We start from the raw sequence: 22,039 nt of genomic DNA on the forward strand, positions 1-22,039 counted from the left end.
TTCCTGGGAGCTCAATTTATGAGGAATAAATTCACCTACTGTTGCTGTAACCATGCGTAGCCACTTACAACCACCTGCTGTACAGGGCGTCTTCACTAACAAGTGGTTGCAGTAGCAAGTAGCTGCACGTGGTTACATCAACAGTTGGTTAGTTAGCAGTTGCCATAACAAGTGATAGCAAGTGGCTACATCAACAAGTGGTTGTAAGTGGTTACTGTCGCGGATTTTAATATTGCGAAGCACTAAATAAATGTTAACAATGCTTAATATAGCAATCCATTGATGTCTTTTACAATCATCATAATGGTTTTTAATTGACTTTTGATCTTATATCAATTCATATACTATGAGCATCTATCATATAATATCTATTGCAACTCATAGTAGCCACTTATCATAATGTCTGGACAAACCATTGTACTTTTTTTCGTGATATCCATTCAATTCATTGTGATATCCATTTTTAAACCTATTGTTAAAGTTACTTACTGTCATGATTTGTACAAAAATGTCTAATTATAAACCACTCCCACATTTTAACACATATAATATAAGATAATTGCTATATAAGGATCACCCTTGTTAAAAGATTGGGGATAGGTGTAATTTATCGCCAAGGACCGACGATTCCAATTTCAATTGTTCTCTATCAACGTTTTGTCCTATTACTTTTGCTAATAAAGAACTTGGATTATATTTCTGTTACCTCACGCATTAGATTTACATCCAAGACAATCTCCCTATGATCAAACATCTCTCCCAATATTATTAAATTAAACAATCAAAATCTTCCACGACAAATAAAGTTTTGGTGCCACGAGCCGGGAAATGTCTGCAACTATAATACGACCGGCGAAAGAAAAATTGGAAGCTCTTCTCAAAGAAATCCAAGAAATGGATCTGACGCCTTCGGAGCAAATGTTGACCAGAGAAGAAACCCGTCAACAGCACGAGGCTCGAAAAAGAATTATTGAAGAAAGAATAATGTCTCAAACTGCATATTGGTACACTTGAGACAATTAATGCTAACTGGGTCCAATGCATACAACAGGTTCCAGCAACGAAGAGCAAGGAAGATGAAGACAAATACGCCAAAATGGTCGAAGATAAAAGAGGTATTTTAAACTTAATAAGTGAAGGCAAAGAAGTTATCATAACCTTAAGTATGTATATGAATGACTCAGAGTTAGTAATCCAGCGTCTTAAAGAAGGCGAAATAAAGGAGTAACCAACTCAAATAACCCTGTTAACTTATCTCAACTACCACTGCCTACCTTCAGTGGTAATTCTAAGATGTGGAGAGGATTCTGGAGTAGCTTTGAAGCTGCAGTCCATTTACAAAAAATATCAGACATCCAAAAATTAAATTATTTAATTGCATGTCTAAAGGGAGATGCCTTACTGGCAGAGGTTATGATATAACCCCAGAAAATTACGATGTGATACGAAAAGTTCTTATTGAAAAATTTGGGCAATCACATATCATTAAAAAATCGTTCTACAATGAGTTATATTCCGTCAAGAGAAGAATGATCGAGATGGAAGATAACAGTTGAAGCTACTGGAAGAATACTTCGACAACTTGAAGCAATAGGTGAAAATCTCGAAGAATCCAGTATTGAAATTATCATTGAAAATAAACTGCCTGCCTGGATTCTGGGCAGAGTGTATCAACAAAAGGAACAAGAAATATGGTCAGTAGCTAAGCTAAGACAATTCTTAGCAAAACTGATCCAAAGAAACGAAGAAGCCAGTCCTTTGACATCATGAAAGAGCAAAGGAAAACTAAAAGCAAAATTGGTCCACGAACTAATCAACGATATTTTACAAAAGAAACTTCCGCTCTAACTGTAATAGCACCGCAAACACATAGAAAGGCTAATACGAAGATTAGCAAAACTTAAAGACCATGTGCTTTTTGCAATAGGAACCACTGAGAAATGAATGTGAAACCTATCCTAATCTAGAACGAAGAATGCAGCGATTGAAAGAAAACAACGCCTGTCTATGACTATTCCAAGATTAGAATTATTAGCCGTGCTAATAGGAGTACGTGCTGTTCAGTTTGTTATTAAACAAATGGAATTAGAGAATATTGATGTCACCTTATGGTCAGATTCCAAGTGCGCATTACACTGGATAAAAAATCATTCTCGCTTACTACCAAAATTCGTCCAAAATTGAGTTGAAGAAATAAGACAAACAAAATTCTCATTTCGCCATATTCCAAGTGAATTTAATCCAGCTGATGTGGCCTCCAGAGGACTTTTTCACTTCGTCTTGCACATTTTGAATCATGGTGGAAAGGACCAGATTGGTTCACAGAGGAAGAATCAACATGGCCAGTCTGGGAATATAATTTCAAAGAAATTCACAGCGAAGACGAAAGTGAAGAAGGCCAAAAGATTGTAGCACATTTTACTATTGATAAAACTTCAAATTAATCGACGCAAATCGATTTAGCAAGTGGTCGAGATTGGTAAGAACTACTGCATGGACTCTGAAATTTATAATTTTAATATCCAAAGGAAAAATTCCTTGCTTAAAAAACGTCTTCAGCAAAAGGTCGACTCAATGATAACGATTATGAACTAGCTATAGGTGTATTAATCAGACAAGCCAAATCAGAAGGAATAACGGAAGAAGAAATAATTAAATGGAATCTATACTATGAACAAAGAGTATGTAAATCTAAAGATCGTTTAGAAAACTCAGAACTAGACGAACAAGGTTTGCATCCCATATATCTTCCTAGACATAATCGTATAACCGAAATCTTTATACAACGGCAATACGACGAACTGTTTCATGCTGGAATATAGCTCATATGATTTCAAGTTTGAGAAAAAGATTTTGGATACCAAAAGGAAGAATAGAAGTTAAAAGAGTTTTAAATAAATGCATAGGATACAGAAGATGGAAAGCAAAGCCGTTTAAACTGCCAACTATGCATAATTACCCTTCATTTCGGGTAACACGATCACGAACACTTTCACGAGTTGGCTTGGATTATTTGGGCCCTGTTTCCGTCAAAATAGAAACAGGAGATGCAAAAAGATGGATTGCTTTATTTACATGTCTTGCAACTAGAGCAGTGCATTTAAAATTAGCAGACAGTTTAGAAAGTTTTTTAAATACTTTCAGAAGATTTGTTGCACGAAGCGGAGAAATAATTCTAAGTGATAATGTCGGTCAATTTCAGTTAGTTTTTCAAACCCTAATGGAACAAGAAACATAAATGACCGAATTCCTAGTTAAACATGGAATAAAATGGAGAAATATAATTCCGAAGGCGCCTTGGAGCGGAGGAGTTTACGAACGGATAATCGGCCTAACAAAGGGAACATTAAGAAAGGTTATAGGTAGGAAATTGCTAAAAGAAAAGGAGTTTATAACTCTAATAGCGGAAGTTGAAAGCATACTTAATATTCGCCCACTAACCTACGTAAACTTCGACGATTCCATAATCCTAAGACCTATTGATTTTATTATACCAGACGTATGTCTAATGATACCTAATAGTAATACCGATGATCGATATGATTATACTCCTTATAAGTTAAATACTCAACACAAACTTATCAAATATTGGGCAAGAACAATGGAAACTCTGGATACTTTCTAGAAAATATGGAAGGAAGAATACTTAACCAGTTTGAGAGAACGTACACAAGTAGAACTCCGAAAGGCGCAGAGATTAGAGCCCCTATTGAAGAAGAAATTGTAATAGTAAACGAATCAAACGCTCCTCATGGTACTTGGAAATTAGCAAAAATAAAGAAACTCAATAAGGGACAGGATAATAAGATAAAAAGTGCTCTAATAGAGTTACTACGAGGAAGAATAATGAATCGACCTATTAATATGTTATATCCTTTGGAAATTCAACAGAAAGAAGATGCGAAGGACAAATCAACAGTATCGAAAGATACAATAAATGGAACTGATAAACGAGAGGAACCCATAGCTAAACGAACTAGAAGTGCTACAAAACAAAAACAAACTTCAACAAAAAACGAAGAATGACTCAAATCCTTCCATCCGAAATCTTCAAATAAAGCTTAAATATGTAAAATACAAAAATATCAATGTATAAGTTAGGGAACACCGAAACGTGCATGACATCAAAATCCACACCAAAAGCTCTCTCATTCAGTAATACTGCCTGTGAGTGATTTCACGATAAGTAGAACAAAGGAATTTTCTGTTTGATGGCATTAAAGCTGTTATAATGTCTCCAGTGATCAGTGCTTTACTTTTGTGATTATTTCGAGTGATCACCGATGGTCACTTCTTTACCTTTGTAATTAAAGTAATAATCGCATATTCTTTTTGATTATTTCGTCACTTTTACTGTAATCCTAATAACACACTGCACTTATAGACAATGTAAATATAACGAATTATTTGTAAAACTATAACTTTAGATGATCTTTACTCTTTATATAAGTTGGGTTGAAATATTTCAGCTTCAACAATTAATTAATGTGTCTTGACTTACATACATTTATCAATTTAAACTGAAATCATTTAAAGACGGTGATGAAACTTAAAGTTATTAACAAAAAATTACGGTCAAGAAGGACAATTTTTTCAGATCAATTTAGCAAAAAGCTAAGTTAATTTCATTAGATTAATTTAAATTAAATCTGTCGAAACTGTTTGAGTAATTTTTATTAATTTGTTTTTTAACACTTTGTGCTGTTCAGATGATAAAAGAACTGTGCTAAAGGATTTTTAAAGAAAGGATACATCAGTGAATCAATATCATCATGGAAAGCTAAGTTTATCTGGCGGTTATTGTTGAATAAAACTGAAATTTGTTATTGTCATTTTTCTCAACATAAAATGGCTTATGCTTCAGTACGATTGATTTCAATTTCCATTTTTTTATCATTCAAATAATTGAGAAAGTGGATCATTACAAGCCTATTTCAGCTATTTTTCAATAGTACCTGGCACATATATCAAATCTAAGTTACCTTTATATACATTCCAACATTTATATACTTCTCTCTGCATTCCCTTGTAATAAGGGAGACATGTATTTTTTTTTTTTTTTTTTTTAAACAGCAAAGTTGCTATGAATTTTGTCCATTGTAATCTTTAGTGGAAATAAAAAAAATTATTGTTAATTTTTTGTTGAATTGTCTCTATTAAAACATGGAATCATTGTTTGACATGCAAATCCTTTTATTCTATTCAAGCACATAAAAAATTTTTCAAATAAATGGCAATATTTTTCTGGTGATATTCTGTATAATTTCATAGAAATTAAGTGGTAAGTGATGTTTTTTGTCAAAATATTTTCAAATTCATTTTTCATCGCTTTTTGAATCTCGTAACCTTTTCGCTTGAATTCCTAAACAATTTAAAAAAGAATTTAGGAATGGGAAATTCTGCATTTATTCTCGAAATTATTTGATTTTTATTTCTAGCATATTTTTTTAATTATAGCATATTTGGACAAAATAAGGATTAGTTAGCTAAAAAGAGGAACGAAATTGATTTTAAATTCACTGCATATTTAGTAAGGATTTTTCTACAAAACAACTGATGGTGTGGTAATGGAATTCATAAAATATAATTTACTAGTGCTTTGCTGTTAGACTGAAAAACAGAAACGTCAGAGTTTATCAGTTTAAATTATCACTCATTAAAATATATGTTATCACAATTTCTTCTTTCATTAAGGAATCCGGCAACAATGACAAATGCACAATTCTCATTTTTTACGTCACCATTACTGCTCTACGTTCTTAGCACATTCATATTATTAGCAACACCTCAGAGATCAATTCCGGTAATTTTTATTTTTATATTATTACATTTTAGATTTTAATCGAAAAAATTTGAAAAAAGAATAGAAATTCACTGAAAATTTTTTATGCATTTGATGACGAATTGGGCGAAAACGATGAAATTCCCAATGAAGAAAACATGGATGAATTTGATGAAAGCATTGAACTTATGCGAGATGGTATCATTTCTGTTGATAGTTCATCGTGGAATACTACCACACAGATTGATAGAATTGTGCTAAACGGACTCTTAGGGGAAGGATATATCAATGAAACAATGCTACCATGGAAGTAAGTTTCTGTAACGGTTGTTGTTGAATAAAATTAAAATTTGTTATTGTCAATATTCTCAACATAAAATGGTTTTTTGCTTCAGTATGATTCCATGTAAGTAAACTGTTGACGCTGTCTTATTTGCACCGCTTAATGATAGTTTTGTTGCAGCAGTGGTCGACCAATTCTGATTAAAATTTTTTGGGGTACTGAGGCTCACAATGCTGGTCAACCTGTCGGCTTTGAAGTCTTGTAAGAAACTTAATGTTGTAAAATTCTGTGACATTTGTTGCTGAATAAAATTGAGATTTGTTATAATAACACATATATAATCCTGCATTATATTTAAGTATATATCATGCGAATATGTTAGGTTTAAATATTTATCAGTATGTTGCGTATGTGTTTCGTATATACCACAATAATTCTGTAACAATTACTAACTTATTTACGCGACGAATTTTTAATTTCAAACTATATTCAGCACATCAACAAATGAATTTTGTTTGTTTCAAATTGACATAGAAAATTCGGAAGTGGCAGTAGAAAGCGGTAGAAAAAAGAGCAATTGATGGCAAATAGTGGTAAATGACAGATAATTTTATCAATTTTTTTTTGACGTGCTTTCATGCTTCAAAGTATGCTGTCATACAATTTTGGTTTCCTTTGTTTGTATCACTTGCTGCTACTTGCATTCAGATTCATTTAGATTTGAATCATTCAATACTGGAAAAATGTATGGTACTTTATAATTTTGCTTAACATACATGTTTTTATAGCCATCTGCACTAATGCTCGCGTGGTGGTTCTTCATGTCTAACCATCAGTATTTTCGTCAAAAATACACACAATTAAACTAAGTAAGTAACAGTAACAAAAAAAAAAAAACATGCAAATAATAAAAAGAAATGATTAAAATTGAACGTTAATATGGAGACATGCTTTAAAAAATTAAAAAAAGAAAGGAATAAAAAGTGAAAAGAGAATTAAGATTTAGTCAACAAGAGGCATGAAATGAGCGAAGTTTACAAAAAATGTAAAAGAAATAGATTTCTTAAAATGACAAATATAATAAACAAATGCAAAATGGTATGAAAATAAAATTTTTTTCAAGAAAAACATGCAAAAGTGAAATCAGTGATAAAAAGAAAGAAAAGGTGAGTTATTAATCAAGGAAGATATTAGTAGTGTTATTGTTTTAAAAAAAAAATAGCTAATTTAATAGAAAATTACGAAAAAAAAATCAAGTTATTGCAAAAAAATTTCGAAATTTCAAAAACAAAATCTTCAAAGAAATCAGAGTAAAAAACTTTAAGCATATAACCATGAGTAAAAACACACCTGTTGCAGTTAAAACTATCACAAAAAAACAAAAAGAAAAAAAAAAAAAGAAAGAGGTCAGAAATAAAAACGAGGACTAATGACACTGAAAGCTAAATAATCTATAAAAAACGAAAAACGAAATGTAGATAATAAATAGAACGGATTTCACAGACTGTTTTGTCACTAATAGCCAATATTTAGGTATAAATAATAAGGAAGAGAGGAAAAAAAAAAAACAACGAATGTTTTCGATCGATTGTTGTGCGATCTTTAATAATAATTTTAAGTAAATGAGAATATTTTTATTGTATAAATGTTTTGCTTACAGCTACAATTAAAAGGTCAATAAATCTTAAATATGTAAAATACAAAAATATCAATGTATAAGTTAGGGAACACCGAAACGTGCATGACATCAAAATCCACACCAAAAGCTCTCTCATTCAGTAATACTGCCTGTGAGTGATTTCACGATAAGTAGAACAAAGGAATTTTCTGTTTGATGGCATTAAAGCTGTTATAATGTCTCCAGTGATCAGTGCTTTACTTTTGTGATTATTTCCAGTGATCGCCAATGATCAGTGCTTTACTTTTCTGATTATTTCGAGTGATCGCCAATGATCAGTGCTTTACTTTTGTGATTATTTCCAGTGATCACCGATGGTCACTTCTTTACCTTTGTAATTAAAGTAATAATCGCATATTCTTTTTGATTATTTCGTCACTTTTACTGTACGGTCAAGAAGGACAATTTTTTCAGATAAATTTAGCAAAATGCTAAGTTAATTTCATTAGATTAATTTAAATTAAATCTCACGAAATTCTTTGGGTAATTTTTATTAGTTTTTACACTTTGTGCAGTTTGTGTAATTTTTGCCAACTTCTTCATGCCGAATGACAAAGAGATTTGAAGTTAAAATCAGGATAGTGAAGGGATGGATAAATGAAAAATGATAATTAATTGGCATTAACCACCGGCAGTTCGATATAATTTTAATGTACAATTCATATTTGTGTCCTTCAATCTAATATATTCGAATGATTTGCATATTTTATAGAAATTTTCTATTTTTAGTTTTTATGACGTTAGCTAATAAACTTATTGGATAAGTTGGATAATTCACTCAATAATTTGGAAAGCATAATTATATTATATTTTGATAGAAATAAAAATTTGTATCAAAAAAATAAGAATTATTAATATATGATCATTAACAGACAAATTGTTTCATATGAAACAATAAAATTATCAAAATTTGCTGTAGAAAATCATCAGAACACTAAAAAGAAAAATTTAACTATGCTATTCATCAATTCTGGGACTTTTATTTTTTTGCTGAAAAAGTTAAGAAAAAAATGTTTTTTTTTTTTCGTATATTTATTATTATTATTTTATTGATCTGCATAGTAATGCAAATAATTCCGTGTTTGTTTGTTTGTTTCTTCAGAGCATTACAATTTGTGCTATTTAAACTTATACTTTAGAATCTGTAGTAATGAGTAAAAATTGCGAGATATTACAGCATCATTTTAATATATACGCAGAAATGCACTCCAATTATCAAATAGATTAATTACGACGAAATAAATTATTCCCATTAAGTACCATTAATTAATTAGATTATTTTATGGAAAAATAAATTAATGGAAAAAGAAAGATTTCAAATAAAAAAAATTAAAATGAGATCAAATCAAAATAAATGCCAAAAAAATTATTCACTGGTAATTTCTTAATTCTTTTAGTAATCCTGCATTGTTCTATATGATTCATAGCATAATACACTTACCAGTATGGAATTTAGCTAAAAGTACTAGACTGAATCTATAGATGCTCTGAATCTAAAAGATGGCTCTGAAGTGACTTTTTTTGTGACACTTGCGAGATTTACAATTCTTCCCTGAATTAATCCATTTGTTAATTAGAGGTTCATTTACGTTCATTTACATTAATATCAAATTAATATTATAACATTAGTTAATCTAGCGATTGTATTTTACAGCTTCCACTTATCATTACGTTTATACAAACTCTGAATTATATATTTTAAGAGTAGCGCAAGTTACTGTGGCACTTGTTATTATATATTAATCAGCCGTTGACTCAAATTGCAAATTTTTTTAAAAAAAAAAAAATAGCTGTAATAATAATAATGAAATTATTACAACAATAATATATTATAATAGTTATTATGTGCAGATATTATCTACTGAAACATTATTATCTTTTTTCTTGTTTCTTGTATTCTTAACTAATAATAATATGTTGTTAACTTAGAGTGTTTTTTTGTCAAATTTGTAATATCTCGAATATATCGAACTAAGATCGTTATTTCAGTAATAAATAATTTGGTAAAGCACTTTTAGTTAAGTATTTTTTATTCATTTCAGTATAGCACTAGTAAATCTCTTTTGGCTAAATTCGAGAATCATTTATGATAGTTGCAACAATAATCAACGAAACATGGATGAATTTGCCGAAAACCCTGTTGCAAGTTCATTGTTGGATACTGCCAAGTTCTTTCAGATGATGAAAGGACTGTGCTAAATAGATTTTTAAAGAAAGGATAAACCAATGAAACGATACTATCATGGAAGTAAGATGGTTACTGCTGAATAAAATTGAAATTTGTTATTGTCAATATTCTCAACATAAAATGGTTTTTGCTTCAGTACGATTGATTTCAATTTCCATTTTGCAATCATTCAAATAACTGAGAAAGTGGATCATTTCAAGCCTATTTCAGCTATTTTTCAATAGTACCTGGCACATATATCAAATGTAAGTTACCTTTATATACATTCCAACATTTATATACTTCTCTATGCATTCCCTTGTAGTAAGGGAGACATGTATTTTTTTTTTTTTTTTTTTAAACAGCAAAGTTGCTATGAATTTTGTCCATTGTAATCTTTAGTGGAAATAAAAAAAATTATTGTTAATTTTTTGTTGAATTGTCTCTATTAAAACATGGAATCATTGTTTGACATGTAAATCCTTTTATTCTATTCAAAGCATGATAAAATTATTAAATAAATGGAAATGATTTCTGGTGATAACCTGCATAATTTCATATAAATTAACTGATAAGTGGAGTTTTTTGTGAAAAAATTTTCAAATTCGTTTTTTATCGCTTTCGGAATCTCGTAACCTTTTCGCTTGAATTCTTAAACAATTTAAAAAAGAATTTAGGAATGGGAAGTTCTGCATTTATTCTCGAAATTATTTGATTTTTATTTCTAGCATATTTTTTTTAATTATAGCATATTTAGACAAAATAAGGATTAGTTAGCTAAAAAGAGGAACGAAATTGATTTTAAATTCACTGCATATTTAGTAAGTATTTTTCTACAAAACAACTGATGGTGTGGTAATGGAATTCATAAAATATAATTTATCAGTGCTTTGCTGTTAGACTGAAAAATAGAAACGTCAGAGTTTATCAGTTTAAATTATCACTCATTAAAATATATGTTATCACAATTTCTTCTTTCATTAAGGAATCCGGCAACAATGACAAATGCACAATTCTCATTTTTTACGTCACCATTACTGCTCTACGTTCTTAGCACATTCATATTATTAGCAGCACCTCAGAGATCAATTCCGGTAATTTTTATTTTTATATTGTTACAATTTGGTTCTAAATGAAAAAATATTTTAAAAAAGTAGGAATTCACTGAAAATTTTTTATGCATTTGATGACGAATTGGGCGAAAACGATGAAATTCCCTATGAAGAAAACATGGATGAATTTGCTGAAAATATTGAACTTATTCGAGATAGTATCATTTCTATTGAAAGTTCATCGTGGTATACCATCACAGATGATGAAAGAGCTGTACTAATCGGACTTTTGGAGTTAGGATACATTAATGAAACAATGCTACCATGGAAGTAAGTTTCTGTAACGGTTGTTGTCGAATAAAATTGAAATTTGTTATTGTCAACATAAAACGATTTTTGCTTCACTGCGATTCCATGTAAGTAAACTGTTGACGCTGTCTTATTTGCACTGCTTAATGATACTTTTGTTGCAGCAGTGGTCGACCACTTCTGATTAAAGTTTATTGGATGACTGGGGCTCACAATGTTGCTCAACTTCTCGGCTTTGAAATCTTACATGAAACTTAATGTTGTAAAATTCTGTGACATTTTGTTGCTGAATAAAATTAAGATTTGTTATAATAACACATATATAATCTTACATTATATTTAAGTTTATATCATGCGCATATGTTAGGTTTAAATATTTATCAGTATGTTGTGTATGTGTTTTTTTTTTTTTTTTTTTTTTTAATGTCGAACTATGTTCTGCATATCAAAAAATGAATTATGTTTGTTTCAAAATGACATAGAAAATTGCATAAAGTTGTTGGAAAGATTTCTAGTGCATTTCTTGCATTCAAGAAAGAAATTTACCGTTTGAATAATTTTCTAGCTATCACTTTGATAAACAAAAAACATCGATCATCTTGTCTCCCATAATTTGCATTCTGAAATTCGTTCACGGTAATCAAAGTCGATAACAGTAACAATTAAAACATAAAACGTATTACAAAACCTTTTAAGTCGATTTAAATAATAAACCTTTGATTTCTTCCCAATCATGACAAGGACTGAAAGGCTTAATACTACTACTTTAGTCTTTTTTGATTTTTCAAACTCAAAGTTCAATAATCAAACCTTTAATTTAACAAAATGGTTAAATACGCCAACAAACTTAGCAGTTAGAATTTCAACAAGATAAATTTAATGATGATATCAGTAAAAACAACGAAGAATGCAAAAGCCGAATTCAATATTCCAACTAATGGACTCAACTCTAATAGATTTATACAAATGAATTTGTTATTTAGGATCGTCCATTTTATCAAGTGAAATGGCATAGTCCAGCAATGAGATTTTAAGAATTATCGCTTTTAGGTCACGCATACTGCTATAGAGCTTTATATTGACGAAAATTTAAAGCGATAAACGAATATAACATAAAAAGACTTTTAATGAAAGGAATTACTGTTTTTTTGTTTCCATTGGTGATATTAGCAGCAAAAAATCTAAGCATTAATATATCTTTTAAGGTAATAGAAATGAATGCAAATGATTATTCAGCTTAATATGTGTGTTCGTTTTTTCAGCTTATGATTTTGTTTACCTTTGCTAATCGATTTGATGCTAAAGAGACCTTAAATTGGTTGGAAAAGACAAAAAATATCATTTCAGTTGTACTTATTTTAAATCCTTTGTAAAAGTAAAAGAAGTTTTTTGTAAATAAATGAATTTCTTTCTATATTTGTGAAGGAAAATGCAAGATTGTATGCCGTCGCCATTCAGAGAATAGAAGGAACATTGATTTTAAATTATTGATTAATGGCAAATTTCATTTAGGTGAAATGTTCATTGTGTTATTCATGTAAACAAAAGGAATGAAACAGCAAAGTTAGATAGTAGAATGAGGAAAAATGAAAGAAAAGGAATTTGGGTTAGTTTAAAAATCGAGGAGAATTGTATTTAATTCAAATTAATTCAAAAAATCTAAGATTTTGCAACATTTTTTTTTTTTTTGTTTTCATTTCTTTTACTTCAAATATATTAGCTTATTTTGTAAAATAGAATGTAATTTCTTTTTCAACTTTCAATTACGGGCAGAAAAAAAAAATTTGATATAAGAAATACACTAACAATAAAAAGAAAAAATAAACGAAAAATCAAATATTGGTAGTTATAAAGCATGAAAGAATGAAACAAGGATGATTTCATTAAAAAAAAAGTTGATCTTAGAAATGAGACAAATATATCACTTGAAATTTAGAAAATATTAGGTTGATAAAAATTGGATAATTTTGGAAATAAGATGATTTCAATTTAGATCTCATAATATGTTTAAGATTTTATAACCTTTTTTGGCAACAAAAATGATCAGACCAGAAATGAGAGTATAATTTTGATGTAGCAAAAAAAGCAAAAATTTTTTGTTCAGTCTTTTAAGTTAAAATTATGCAATGATTTTTTTCAATTTCTTTTTCAATAAAAAATGAACTATTTATTCATTTGCTGAATATGACATTCCTCACATTAAACAAAGCTAATTCTTTCCTTATTTCAAATAGCTAAAAGACAGGAGAAGTTTTTTTCCCATATTGTTTTGTGTTACAAAAATTTAGCATAGTTTTAAATAAATAATTTTTACCCAATATTTAGGAGTAATGGAAGCTTACACTTATAAAAAAATATTTAAGCTATGAAGATAATAATTTTCATATGATAATCGATTTAAAGTTGTAGAGATGAATATTTTAATACAAAAAAAAAAAAAAAAAAATGGGCTTTCTTTCTCTTTTAACATTAGAAAATTAAAACAAGAAAAAAAAATTCATTGAAATTTCTTCAAAATTTAAAAATTAAATAATTTTTATGGTAAGAATTAATCACATTTTTAATAGATAATTGTAATATGGTTTAAAGGATCTATAATGAAAATGAAGAGATCAAAGGAGGATTAATAATTGACGAAAATGGTAACTGCAAAATCTGACCCATTTTTAAATATTTGACTTACACATAAAAGAAGAAAATAGGGTAGGAAAAGATGTATCTTCGACTATTTATTATGTTTACTCATGGCTGTGCACTTTTTAATTGTTTGTTAGAAATATTTAAATTTGAAGAAATTTCAAAATATGTGAAATTTGATTCAAATAATAGATTTGTAAAATATAAGTTAAGACAAACAAGATTAAATTAGATTAAATGTTAGTAAATTCTTTTAACAATTTCTAAACAGTTTGATTATTATCAAAGGTTTTTTTCTATTTGACAAAATATTTTATTAGTTTCTTCTACGTTATTTCAGTATCACTTACTTAATATCTATGTAATTCGCAATAATTTTTTTCGTCACTGTAGTAATTTTACACGTTTTTACACGTAATAATTTGTTACACGTAATATTTACTTGACTTATAATGTCTTCTTAATATATGCTTTATTTGTATTGTTGTCTTTGTGTATAACTAGTTTGCAATAAGGTTATTCTTAAAACGAAATTGGTTTTAAAATATTATAATTTTATTTTGAAATTAAATGATTTGAAATTAAGTAGTTGAAAGGTTGGGACATTATTTGATAACAATAATTTAGCTAATGCAGTAAACAAATGGAAAGAAAATAAACGACATTGAGATTTTAAATATTTTCGAGTTTTTTTTGAAGCTATAAATTTAGAAGGTTTATATCTTCATTTTTCGCAATTATTGATGCTTCAAGACTTTGAAGTTTGGAAATTTAGTTCCAAAAAAGGAAAAAAAAAGAAAGTTGAATACAGATTATTCATTATTATTCATATCAAAATATATTTTAGACAAAGTCGTTAATTTTTTTCGACATTATAAGGAACATTCATTAAAATTCGAATGAATTTAACATATTTAAAATTAAATGATGATTGTGCAAAATGAATTTGAAACAAAATAATTTTAAAAAAAATTAAATGAATTTGAAACAAAATAATTTTAAAAAAAAATTAAAAAAATAATTGCAAATTAATTGAAATAAGTCAAATAAAAATTAATTGTTTGAATTTTACTACGTAGTTGATTAAAAAATCAAATCTTTAGCAATTAATTAACTCATCAGATATTATATTTCAACACTTATTACCTTATTTTCTTAACATTTTCTTTACAAGAAATATTATAATTCAATTCCTTAAGAAAAAAAAAAAAAAAGTAGGAGAAAGCAAAGACTAAAGAATAAATAGCAATGCACTGATAAGAGCATTGAAAACCGGTTGTAACATATTTCATTCTGCAATGATCCTCCCTTAAATGAATGTATTTTTATTAAATTTAATTCAACTCAAATTTATATTTTTTTCAATTCATTAAAATTATATTTAGCTATTTATTAGCTTCTGAGCCTAATGAATTTTAGTTTTCTATTATATTACATTGTCATAAATACTGAGCTATTAATGGTTATAAATATTGAATTTAACTTTTTCAATTAGATTATATTTTATTAATTAACTTTGTAATAGTGCATTATCAGTTGCAAATGGTTTTCTGTTTTTTAAAAATGTAGTTTATTAAATTGATATTATTCTATTAAGAAATTGTACTATTTCAATCAGATCAATTATCTCATAGAAATTTGTAAATGAAAGTGTTACGTTTAATCGAAGGAATAATAGATTTGTTTTAAAAAAAGGCTGAAAATATTGTTTTTTTAAAAAAAAAAAAAAAAAAAACTAATTCGATTTTAGAAATGGATAGGACTTATTAGCATTGATTATCTCTGTCAAATGTGCAAACTTTTAATATGCAAGATTTCCAAGTTTCATCGAAAGGGCAAGAAAAAAAACAATGCAGTAAATTCGTTAATTCATTACTTTTAGTTATATTATTGATCAGAATTTGCTCAAATTACTCAAATGAATTTTGATTTATCTCTTTAAAAAAAAAAAAAAGGAAAAATTGTGAATAAAATATCGGAAATAATTATCAAAGTAATAATTTATAGAAAAAAATTTTTTTGATTAGTTATTTAATGAAAAAATAATACTATTCAGATGACAAAGATATGGAAGATATCAATGATGATCTATCATACATAAATTGTCGTCTTCTGTTACCATCATCAATCTTTGCAGTAATTAGCATTGCAGCTATTTTGGTTGGGACAATTCTAGGTCATTTCTATGACACTAAACGAAAAGAAGATGGAAGCATACCATCTTGGTTATTTGCATCAGGATGGTACTCAAAATATTGCACGGTTTGTTATTGAAATATTTGATAGAAATTTAAAATAAAATAAACAAAATAAAATTACTAACTCATTTAGACTTTGAATTGCAATATTAATGAAAAAAAAAAATAATAATATCTAAAGTGGTAAGTATTAAATAATAGTAAGTATTAAATTTAAATAAAAATTTCAAATAATTTCAAAAAAGTGCGATTAGAAATAATATTTTGCATAATATATTAGAGATACGATGTTAAAAAAAAAAAAAAAAAAAAAAGAAAAGACGGAATCACAAATGAAATGATTTATCAAAAAAACGATATTATAGAATTCGACATCAACTATGATACCTGACTGGTATCTTCCATCAGTACTTCGATTACTTGAACTTACTGTGCAAGCAAATGTATCATTTCGTATAGCAGTCTGTATTCCAACATCGCTTCGATTATTTCAAAGTTATTTAAATGCTATTATTAATGAGCGCTTTTGTCCACATACCAAGAAATGGTTATGGTATCGTTGGTGTAATATTGCTGTTCCAATCTTACTTTTATTTGAAATTTCCTTCTGTACACTTTTTACAATAAATACCATTCGTCAAGATTATCAAAGTATGCCTTTTTTTTTTTCTTTATTAGTGTTTTAGGCAATATTTTTAATCTAACTTTTATTTATCATATTTAATTATGAAAAGATAAAAAAAAAAAATTTTATGTTTGAAAAAGATGAATCATTATTATTATTATTATTTTATTCATCTTGTAAGCAATATTTTAGACATATTCCAAGTGTTAAAAATTTTTTCAAATTTCAGTTTTATATAAAATATCATTTAATTTATTCATAATCAGTGCTCTATTACATATGACCGCATGTACTGCAGTAACAATTTATCGAAGAAATGAAAAAAACCAGGTGACTTATTTTTGAAAAAACAAAGATTTTAAAAATCAGAAATTCGTGTAAAATTTTCAATTTTTATACAGAATTTTAGAATTTTCTTTCAGAAAATCTAATTTACATGCATTATTTTTAAACAGTAAAGTTTCTTCTTCTTGTTAATAGGTTCATTTATTTTAACACTAATTAGAGGATGACAATTAATTTCATAATATGTAAAATGCAGAATTTTAAATTTTTGACAGTCACAGTTTTCATTTCGTTGAAATAAATTAAAAAAAGAAAATTAATTATAATATAATAAAAATAATTACCATTGTTATCATTTTCATTCATTCGCTTTGCTCTAAAATTCAAAATAATAAACTTTATTATTATCTTTAGCTTTTACTGCTATCAAATTTTAGTAGATATCATATTTTCAGACAATTGATCAAATATCGATAATAGTCAAATTATTATGTTTGATTACATTTGGTATAGTAACACCACAAGTGACTATTTTCCATAATACATTTATCGATTCTCCCACATGTCACTATTATGGTTTGTTTGATTATAAACGTTTAATTAGCAATTAACCTATGAAATAATCAAACAAATAATAAGCTACTAGCTTAATTATTTAACTTAATTGAGTAACCTGGTTAGAAAAATTAACAACGAAATGATTGACAATTTAAAATTAGGTATTGCTAACTGTTTCATCCTTAATATAAATAAAGTTTGTGAATGACATATTAAATTGAAATGATCTGAAACGAGCTAATATCAATTTTGTTAGCCATTCTGTTAAATACTTTGATTATCAAAGTATGCTTATTTACACTAAGTAAAATGATAAAGTGGCAGATTGCTCACATAAAATAAGAGAGTGAAAATGAAATACTATGATTTGTACTTAATTTAATTTAGTACGAATTTATTTCGATCCTTTTTACTTTAAAATCTTTTAAAATCAAATGATAAATTTTAATTTCAGTTATTTTATTTTCAGTGCCACCTTATCAGGCCTTATGCGAATACATATTAATTATTTCCAATGCTTTGTTTCATCTAACAATTATCACCGATACACGAAACTTGAGGTTTTTGTACTTCTTCAAATAGCAAAATCATAATTAATTTAAAAAAAAAAAAAAGTTTGGCGAAGAATTTCAGCTGTATTTTTACTCAAAAACTAATTTTAAATGATAAAAAAGGATGTTGAAATATTTGTTTATTATTTCAAACTTATTAATCTTTTATATTCAGGTTTCTTATTTATCCACGCACATGTTCCGGTGAATGCGAACCAGTAAATCCTGAGAATTTTCGAAAAGGAGGCAAATTCGAGCACTGTCGTTCACAATATCATTTAAATAAGAAAAAGTTGATGAATAATATGAAAATGAAAGAAACTACATTTTAGCATACATTTAAAATTACTATTCCGGTGTATTCTTTTCTTGAAATATTTTTATTTCGAAAAGGAAACATTTAGGATAATAAATGAATTCATTCGTCATTACATAAAGAAAATAACTTTTGTGTATATATTTCTTTATTATTATGCAACAATTTAATTTCAACTGCTTTTCCAGATAACACTATCATTTAAATTATATTAATTATCAATATGTCCTTATGCAATATTTGATTATACTTCAATTTTTCATGCTTTGACGCGAAACAAATATATTTTCAATATAGTTTTGATTAGCTCTTATTATCTGTTAGGTAAAAAAAACATATTGCTGATTATTTACAATCATATTTACATAATTTGTCCACCAAAATAAATTTCTATTAGTAGTGCGATATGGAATTTGCATTTTAAATTTAATAAAAATTAGAAGATTTTTGGGGTTAAAAATTTTTAGAAATAAGTCGAAAAATTACTCTAGATTCTTTCCGATATTTTATTTTTCCTTAATAATAGTGAAGTGATACCAAAAATTAGTTGTCACATATCGTCGAATTAAAATTGCTCGAGTCAAATAAATTAATTAACAAAGCAATGAATGTTTCCTTTCCTTCATTGTATATCATTTTAAACTATGGTAGATAAATGCAAAATAAAAGCTAAAATTAATTGCACTGAAGTAAAAATGTTGACAACAACAAATTCAGTCTTTCAGTTTTATTCAACAATAAATATCATCAAATTTTATGAAATTAATATATGAGCATAAATAAGCTCAATGCTCCAATAGGCCAGTATAGCCGATAAATTGGCCATAATTGCGAGGTAAAGCACTTCTAATAACATTGACCACAACAGGTATACCATCATTACTGCAATAAAAAAAAAAAATTATGCGATACAAGGAATGATATTTTTACTTACAAAAAAGTCAAAGAAGTTAAACTTACTTCCACGGTAGCATTGATGCATTAATATATCGGTTAAGTAGCAATGACATAAGAATATCTCTCTCCTCTTCCGTAATATTATCCCAAGATAAGCCTTCAATGGAAAGAGCTTCATCATATCTTTGCTGCTGGAGAAAATTATTGTTGTCATTAACGTTGTTGATATTGCCATCGTCACCATTAACATTATTGTCACCATTATCGTTTATGTTACCGTCATCACCATCTTCATGATTTAAGTTATTTCTGTTAATGCTCTGAAAATTTTTGAATAAACTATAATTTTAAAGATGGTATAAGATTTAGTTCCATTTTATTGAAAATTCCTTGAGAAAATTTTTATTGTTTACTTTTTTTTCAATGTGATCAATATATTTGATTGGTATAAGGTTCATAAAAATTACCGGAGCACATCTTTGCGACATTGCTAGTAATGCTAGTGCACCGATAATGCAAAAAGATAATGGTGATATGAAAAGTGGAAATTGTGCGCTTCTCATCGTTCCGAAATTCGATACCTTAATGTTTTGACTTAATGAAAGAAAAGATTGGAATTTCAAATATAATTTGTAATTTAATAACTTAATGATTGAAATTTAGTGTGATTCGATGTCCCTTTTAGGCTAACTTGAAAGGACTGATAAATAAAATTTGTAACAATTTTGACATTACGCTAATTTGGACACTAAGGCTTACTAATTGCTTTGTAGAAATAAAAAAAATGAGCAAAAAAAAAAAATTTGCTGCACAGAAAAATGTTAATTTGGTCTTTTTTTCTTTTTTTTGAGCTAAATAATCTCTACTAAATGCAAATGCTACAACAAAAAAGTTTTTTCTTTTTTTTTTTTTGTAATGAATAAACAGCAAAGTTGTTATAACTTTTGATCAATGTCATTTCTATTGGAAAGAACAAAAGATTTTATTGTTAAATTTTTGTTGAATTGTCTCTATTGGAAACATGGAATGGTCGTTTAACATGCCAATCATTTTATTCTACTCAAACACATAATAAATATTTTTTTTAAATGGCAATGAATTTTTTAATTTGATAGCGAACTTTAGTGAATTTGTAACAATGATCAGTTATTCTCCATAATTTCATACAAATTAACTGGTAAATAGACTTTTTCTCGAAAAAAATTCCAAATTTATTTTTTATCGTGTTTTTTTTTTTTTTGAAAACAATTTTTTAAAAAAGTTGGGATAACGAAATTGTGCATTCTTGGAATTATTTAGCATTTTTTATTTTATTTATTTATTTTTTTTTTTTTTGAAATTATAATGCGTTTGACAAAACAAAGATTATTTAACTTAAAAGAGAAACAAAATTGATTTCAAATTCACTTTATATTTGATAAGTAAAACAACTGAGAAGTTTTAATGCGTCTATCAGCGTGAAAATTTACCAGTGCTTTTCCGTTAGACTGAAAAGTAGCAACTTCAAAGTTTATCAGTTCAAATTATCACTCATTAAAATATATAATGACGTTTATATTTTAATCACAATTTCTTCTTTCATCAAGGGAATCAATAAGCGCTCCGCAACAATGACAAATGCGCAAATCTTATTTTTTACGTCACCATTACTGCTCTACGTTCTTAGCACACTGATATTGTTAGCAACACCTCAGAGATTGATTCCGGTAATTTTTGTAACTTCAAATCGTTACAATGACTGTAGTGAATGAGTCGTATAAGACAAAACATTTTGGTTTTAAATGAAAAAATATTTTAAAAAAGCAGAAATTCACTGAAAATTTTTTATGCATCTGACGACGATTTGGGCAAAAACGATGAAATTCCCAATCAAGAAAACGTGGGTGGATTTGATGAAAACATTGAATTTATGCAACAAGATATTATTTCTATTGAAAGTTCATCGTGGAATACCGCCACAGATGATGAAAGAACTGTGCTAGACGGACTTTTAGAGGAAGGATATATCAATGAAACAATGCTACCATGGAAGTAAGTTTTTGTGAAGTTTATTGTTGAATAAAATTGAAATTTGTTATTGTCAACATAAAACGATTTTTGCTTCACTGCGATTCCATGTAAGTAAACTGTTGACGCTGTCTTGTTTGCATTGCTTAATGATACCTTTGTTGCAGCAGTGGTCGACCACTTCTGATTAAAGTTTATTGGGGAGCTAGTGTTGATGAAATATTCGCCCTTGAAGTCTTGTAATAATTCTGTAAAATTCTGTGACGTTTGTTGATGAATAAAACTAAAATTTGTTATTTACACTATTTTTGACATAAAATGGTTTTTGCTTCAGTGCGATTGATTTCAATGTCCATTTTTCAGTCACTCAAATAATTGAGAAAGTGGACCATTTCAAGCCGATGCAATATCCAATTAAAATGCTTTTTAGCTGAAAGGGAGATATGTTTATCGTCGGAATTATACGTAATACAATGTAAGCTCCGCTGCAAATTTAGCAAGAACCGTCATCACAGAAATTTTTTTCTTTTAAAAAATTTTAGAATTTGTAACTAAATTCATCATGTTTTCATTTTTCATTTCGACAAAAAGAATTGGCAAGCCTCATTGTTCAGATTAGCAAAATATTAAAAAATTTTTTTTTTGCAAAACTAAATTACCAGTTTGTTAGGCTGAAAAATAACGCTTTAGTGGC

At 27.7% G+C, this 22,039-nt stretch overlaps 6 protein-coding genes across 6 annotated transcripts; 5 read left to right on the forward strand and 1 right to left on the reverse strand.

The window, feature by feature from the left end:
• Window positions 1–3,270: 3,270 nt before the first annotated feature.
• Bm17342 (Uncharacterized protein) lies at window positions 3,271–4,026 on the forward strand (the record flags this gene model as incomplete). Its single annotated transcript, XM_001894518.2, has 2 exons — window positions 3,271–3,355; window positions 3,626–4,026. 2 exons carry the CDS (start codon window positions 3,271–3,273, stop codon window positions 4,024–4,026), a joined length of 486 nt encoding a protein of 161 aa, XP_001894553.2.
• Window positions 4,027–5,940: 1,914 nt separating this feature from the next.
• Window positions 5,941–6,330, forward strand: Bm8514 (Uncharacterized protein; the record flags this gene model as incomplete). The annotated part of the gene is made up of 2 exons (XM_043076329.1): window positions 5,941–6,092; window positions 6,246–6,330. 2 exons carry the CDS (start codon window positions 5,941–5,943, stop codon window positions 6,328–6,330), a joined length of 237 nt encoding a protein of 78 aa, XP_042932263.1.
• A 4,810-nt stretch (window positions 6,331–11,140) lies between these two features.
• Window positions 11,141–11,529, forward strand: Bm42 (Uncharacterized protein; the record flags this gene model as incomplete). Its single annotated transcript, XM_001895885.2, has 2 exons — window positions 11,141–11,292; window positions 11,436–11,529. The coding sequence occupies 2 exons, from the start codon at window positions 11,141–11,143 to the stop codon at window positions 11,527–11,529; spliced, it is 246 nt and encodes an 81-aa protein (XP_001895920.2).
• A 4,185-nt stretch (window positions 11,530–15,714) lies between these two features.
• Bm3880 (Uncharacterized protein) lies at window positions 15,715–18,457 on the forward strand (the record flags this gene model as incomplete). Its single annotated transcript, XM_043076330.1, has 7 exons — window positions 15,715–15,763; window positions 15,965–16,170; window positions 16,472–16,757; window positions 16,961–17,061; window positions 17,472–17,592; window positions 18,044–18,134; window positions 18,301–18,457. 7 exons carry the CDS (start codon window positions 15,715–15,717, stop codon window positions 18,455–18,457), a joined length of 1,011 nt encoding a protein of 336 aa, XP_042932264.1.
• A 769-nt stretch (window positions 18,458–19,226) lies between these two features.
• Bm9703 (vacuolar sorting protein 35, putative) lies at window positions 19,227–19,901 on the reverse strand (the record flags this gene model as incomplete). The annotated part of the gene is made up of 3 exons (XM_001894232.2): window positions 19,227–19,323; window positions 19,402–19,658; window positions 19,806–19,901. 3 exons carry the CDS (start codon window positions 19,899–19,901, stop codon window positions 19,227–19,229), a joined length of 450 nt encoding a protein of 149 aa, XP_001894267.1.
• A 1,346-nt stretch (window positions 19,902–21,247) lies between these two features.
• Window positions 21,248–21,588, forward strand: Bm17343 (Uncharacterized protein; the record flags this gene model as incomplete). Its single annotated transcript, XM_043076331.1, has 2 exons — window positions 21,248–21,369; window positions 21,513–21,588. The coding sequence occupies 2 exons, from the start codon at window positions 21,248–21,250 to the stop codon at window positions 21,586–21,588; spliced, it is 198 nt and encodes a 65-aa protein (XP_042932265.1).
• Window positions 21,589–22,039: the final 451 nt, after the last annotated feature.

This window comes from Brugia malayi (assembly GCF_000002995.4).
Source record: "Brugia malayi strain FR3 genome assembly, contig: Bm_v4_Chr1_scaffold_001, whole genome shotgun sequence".
Lineage (NCBI taxonomy): Eukaryota > Metazoa > Nematoda > Chromadorea > Rhabditida > Onchocercidae > Brugia > Brugia malayi.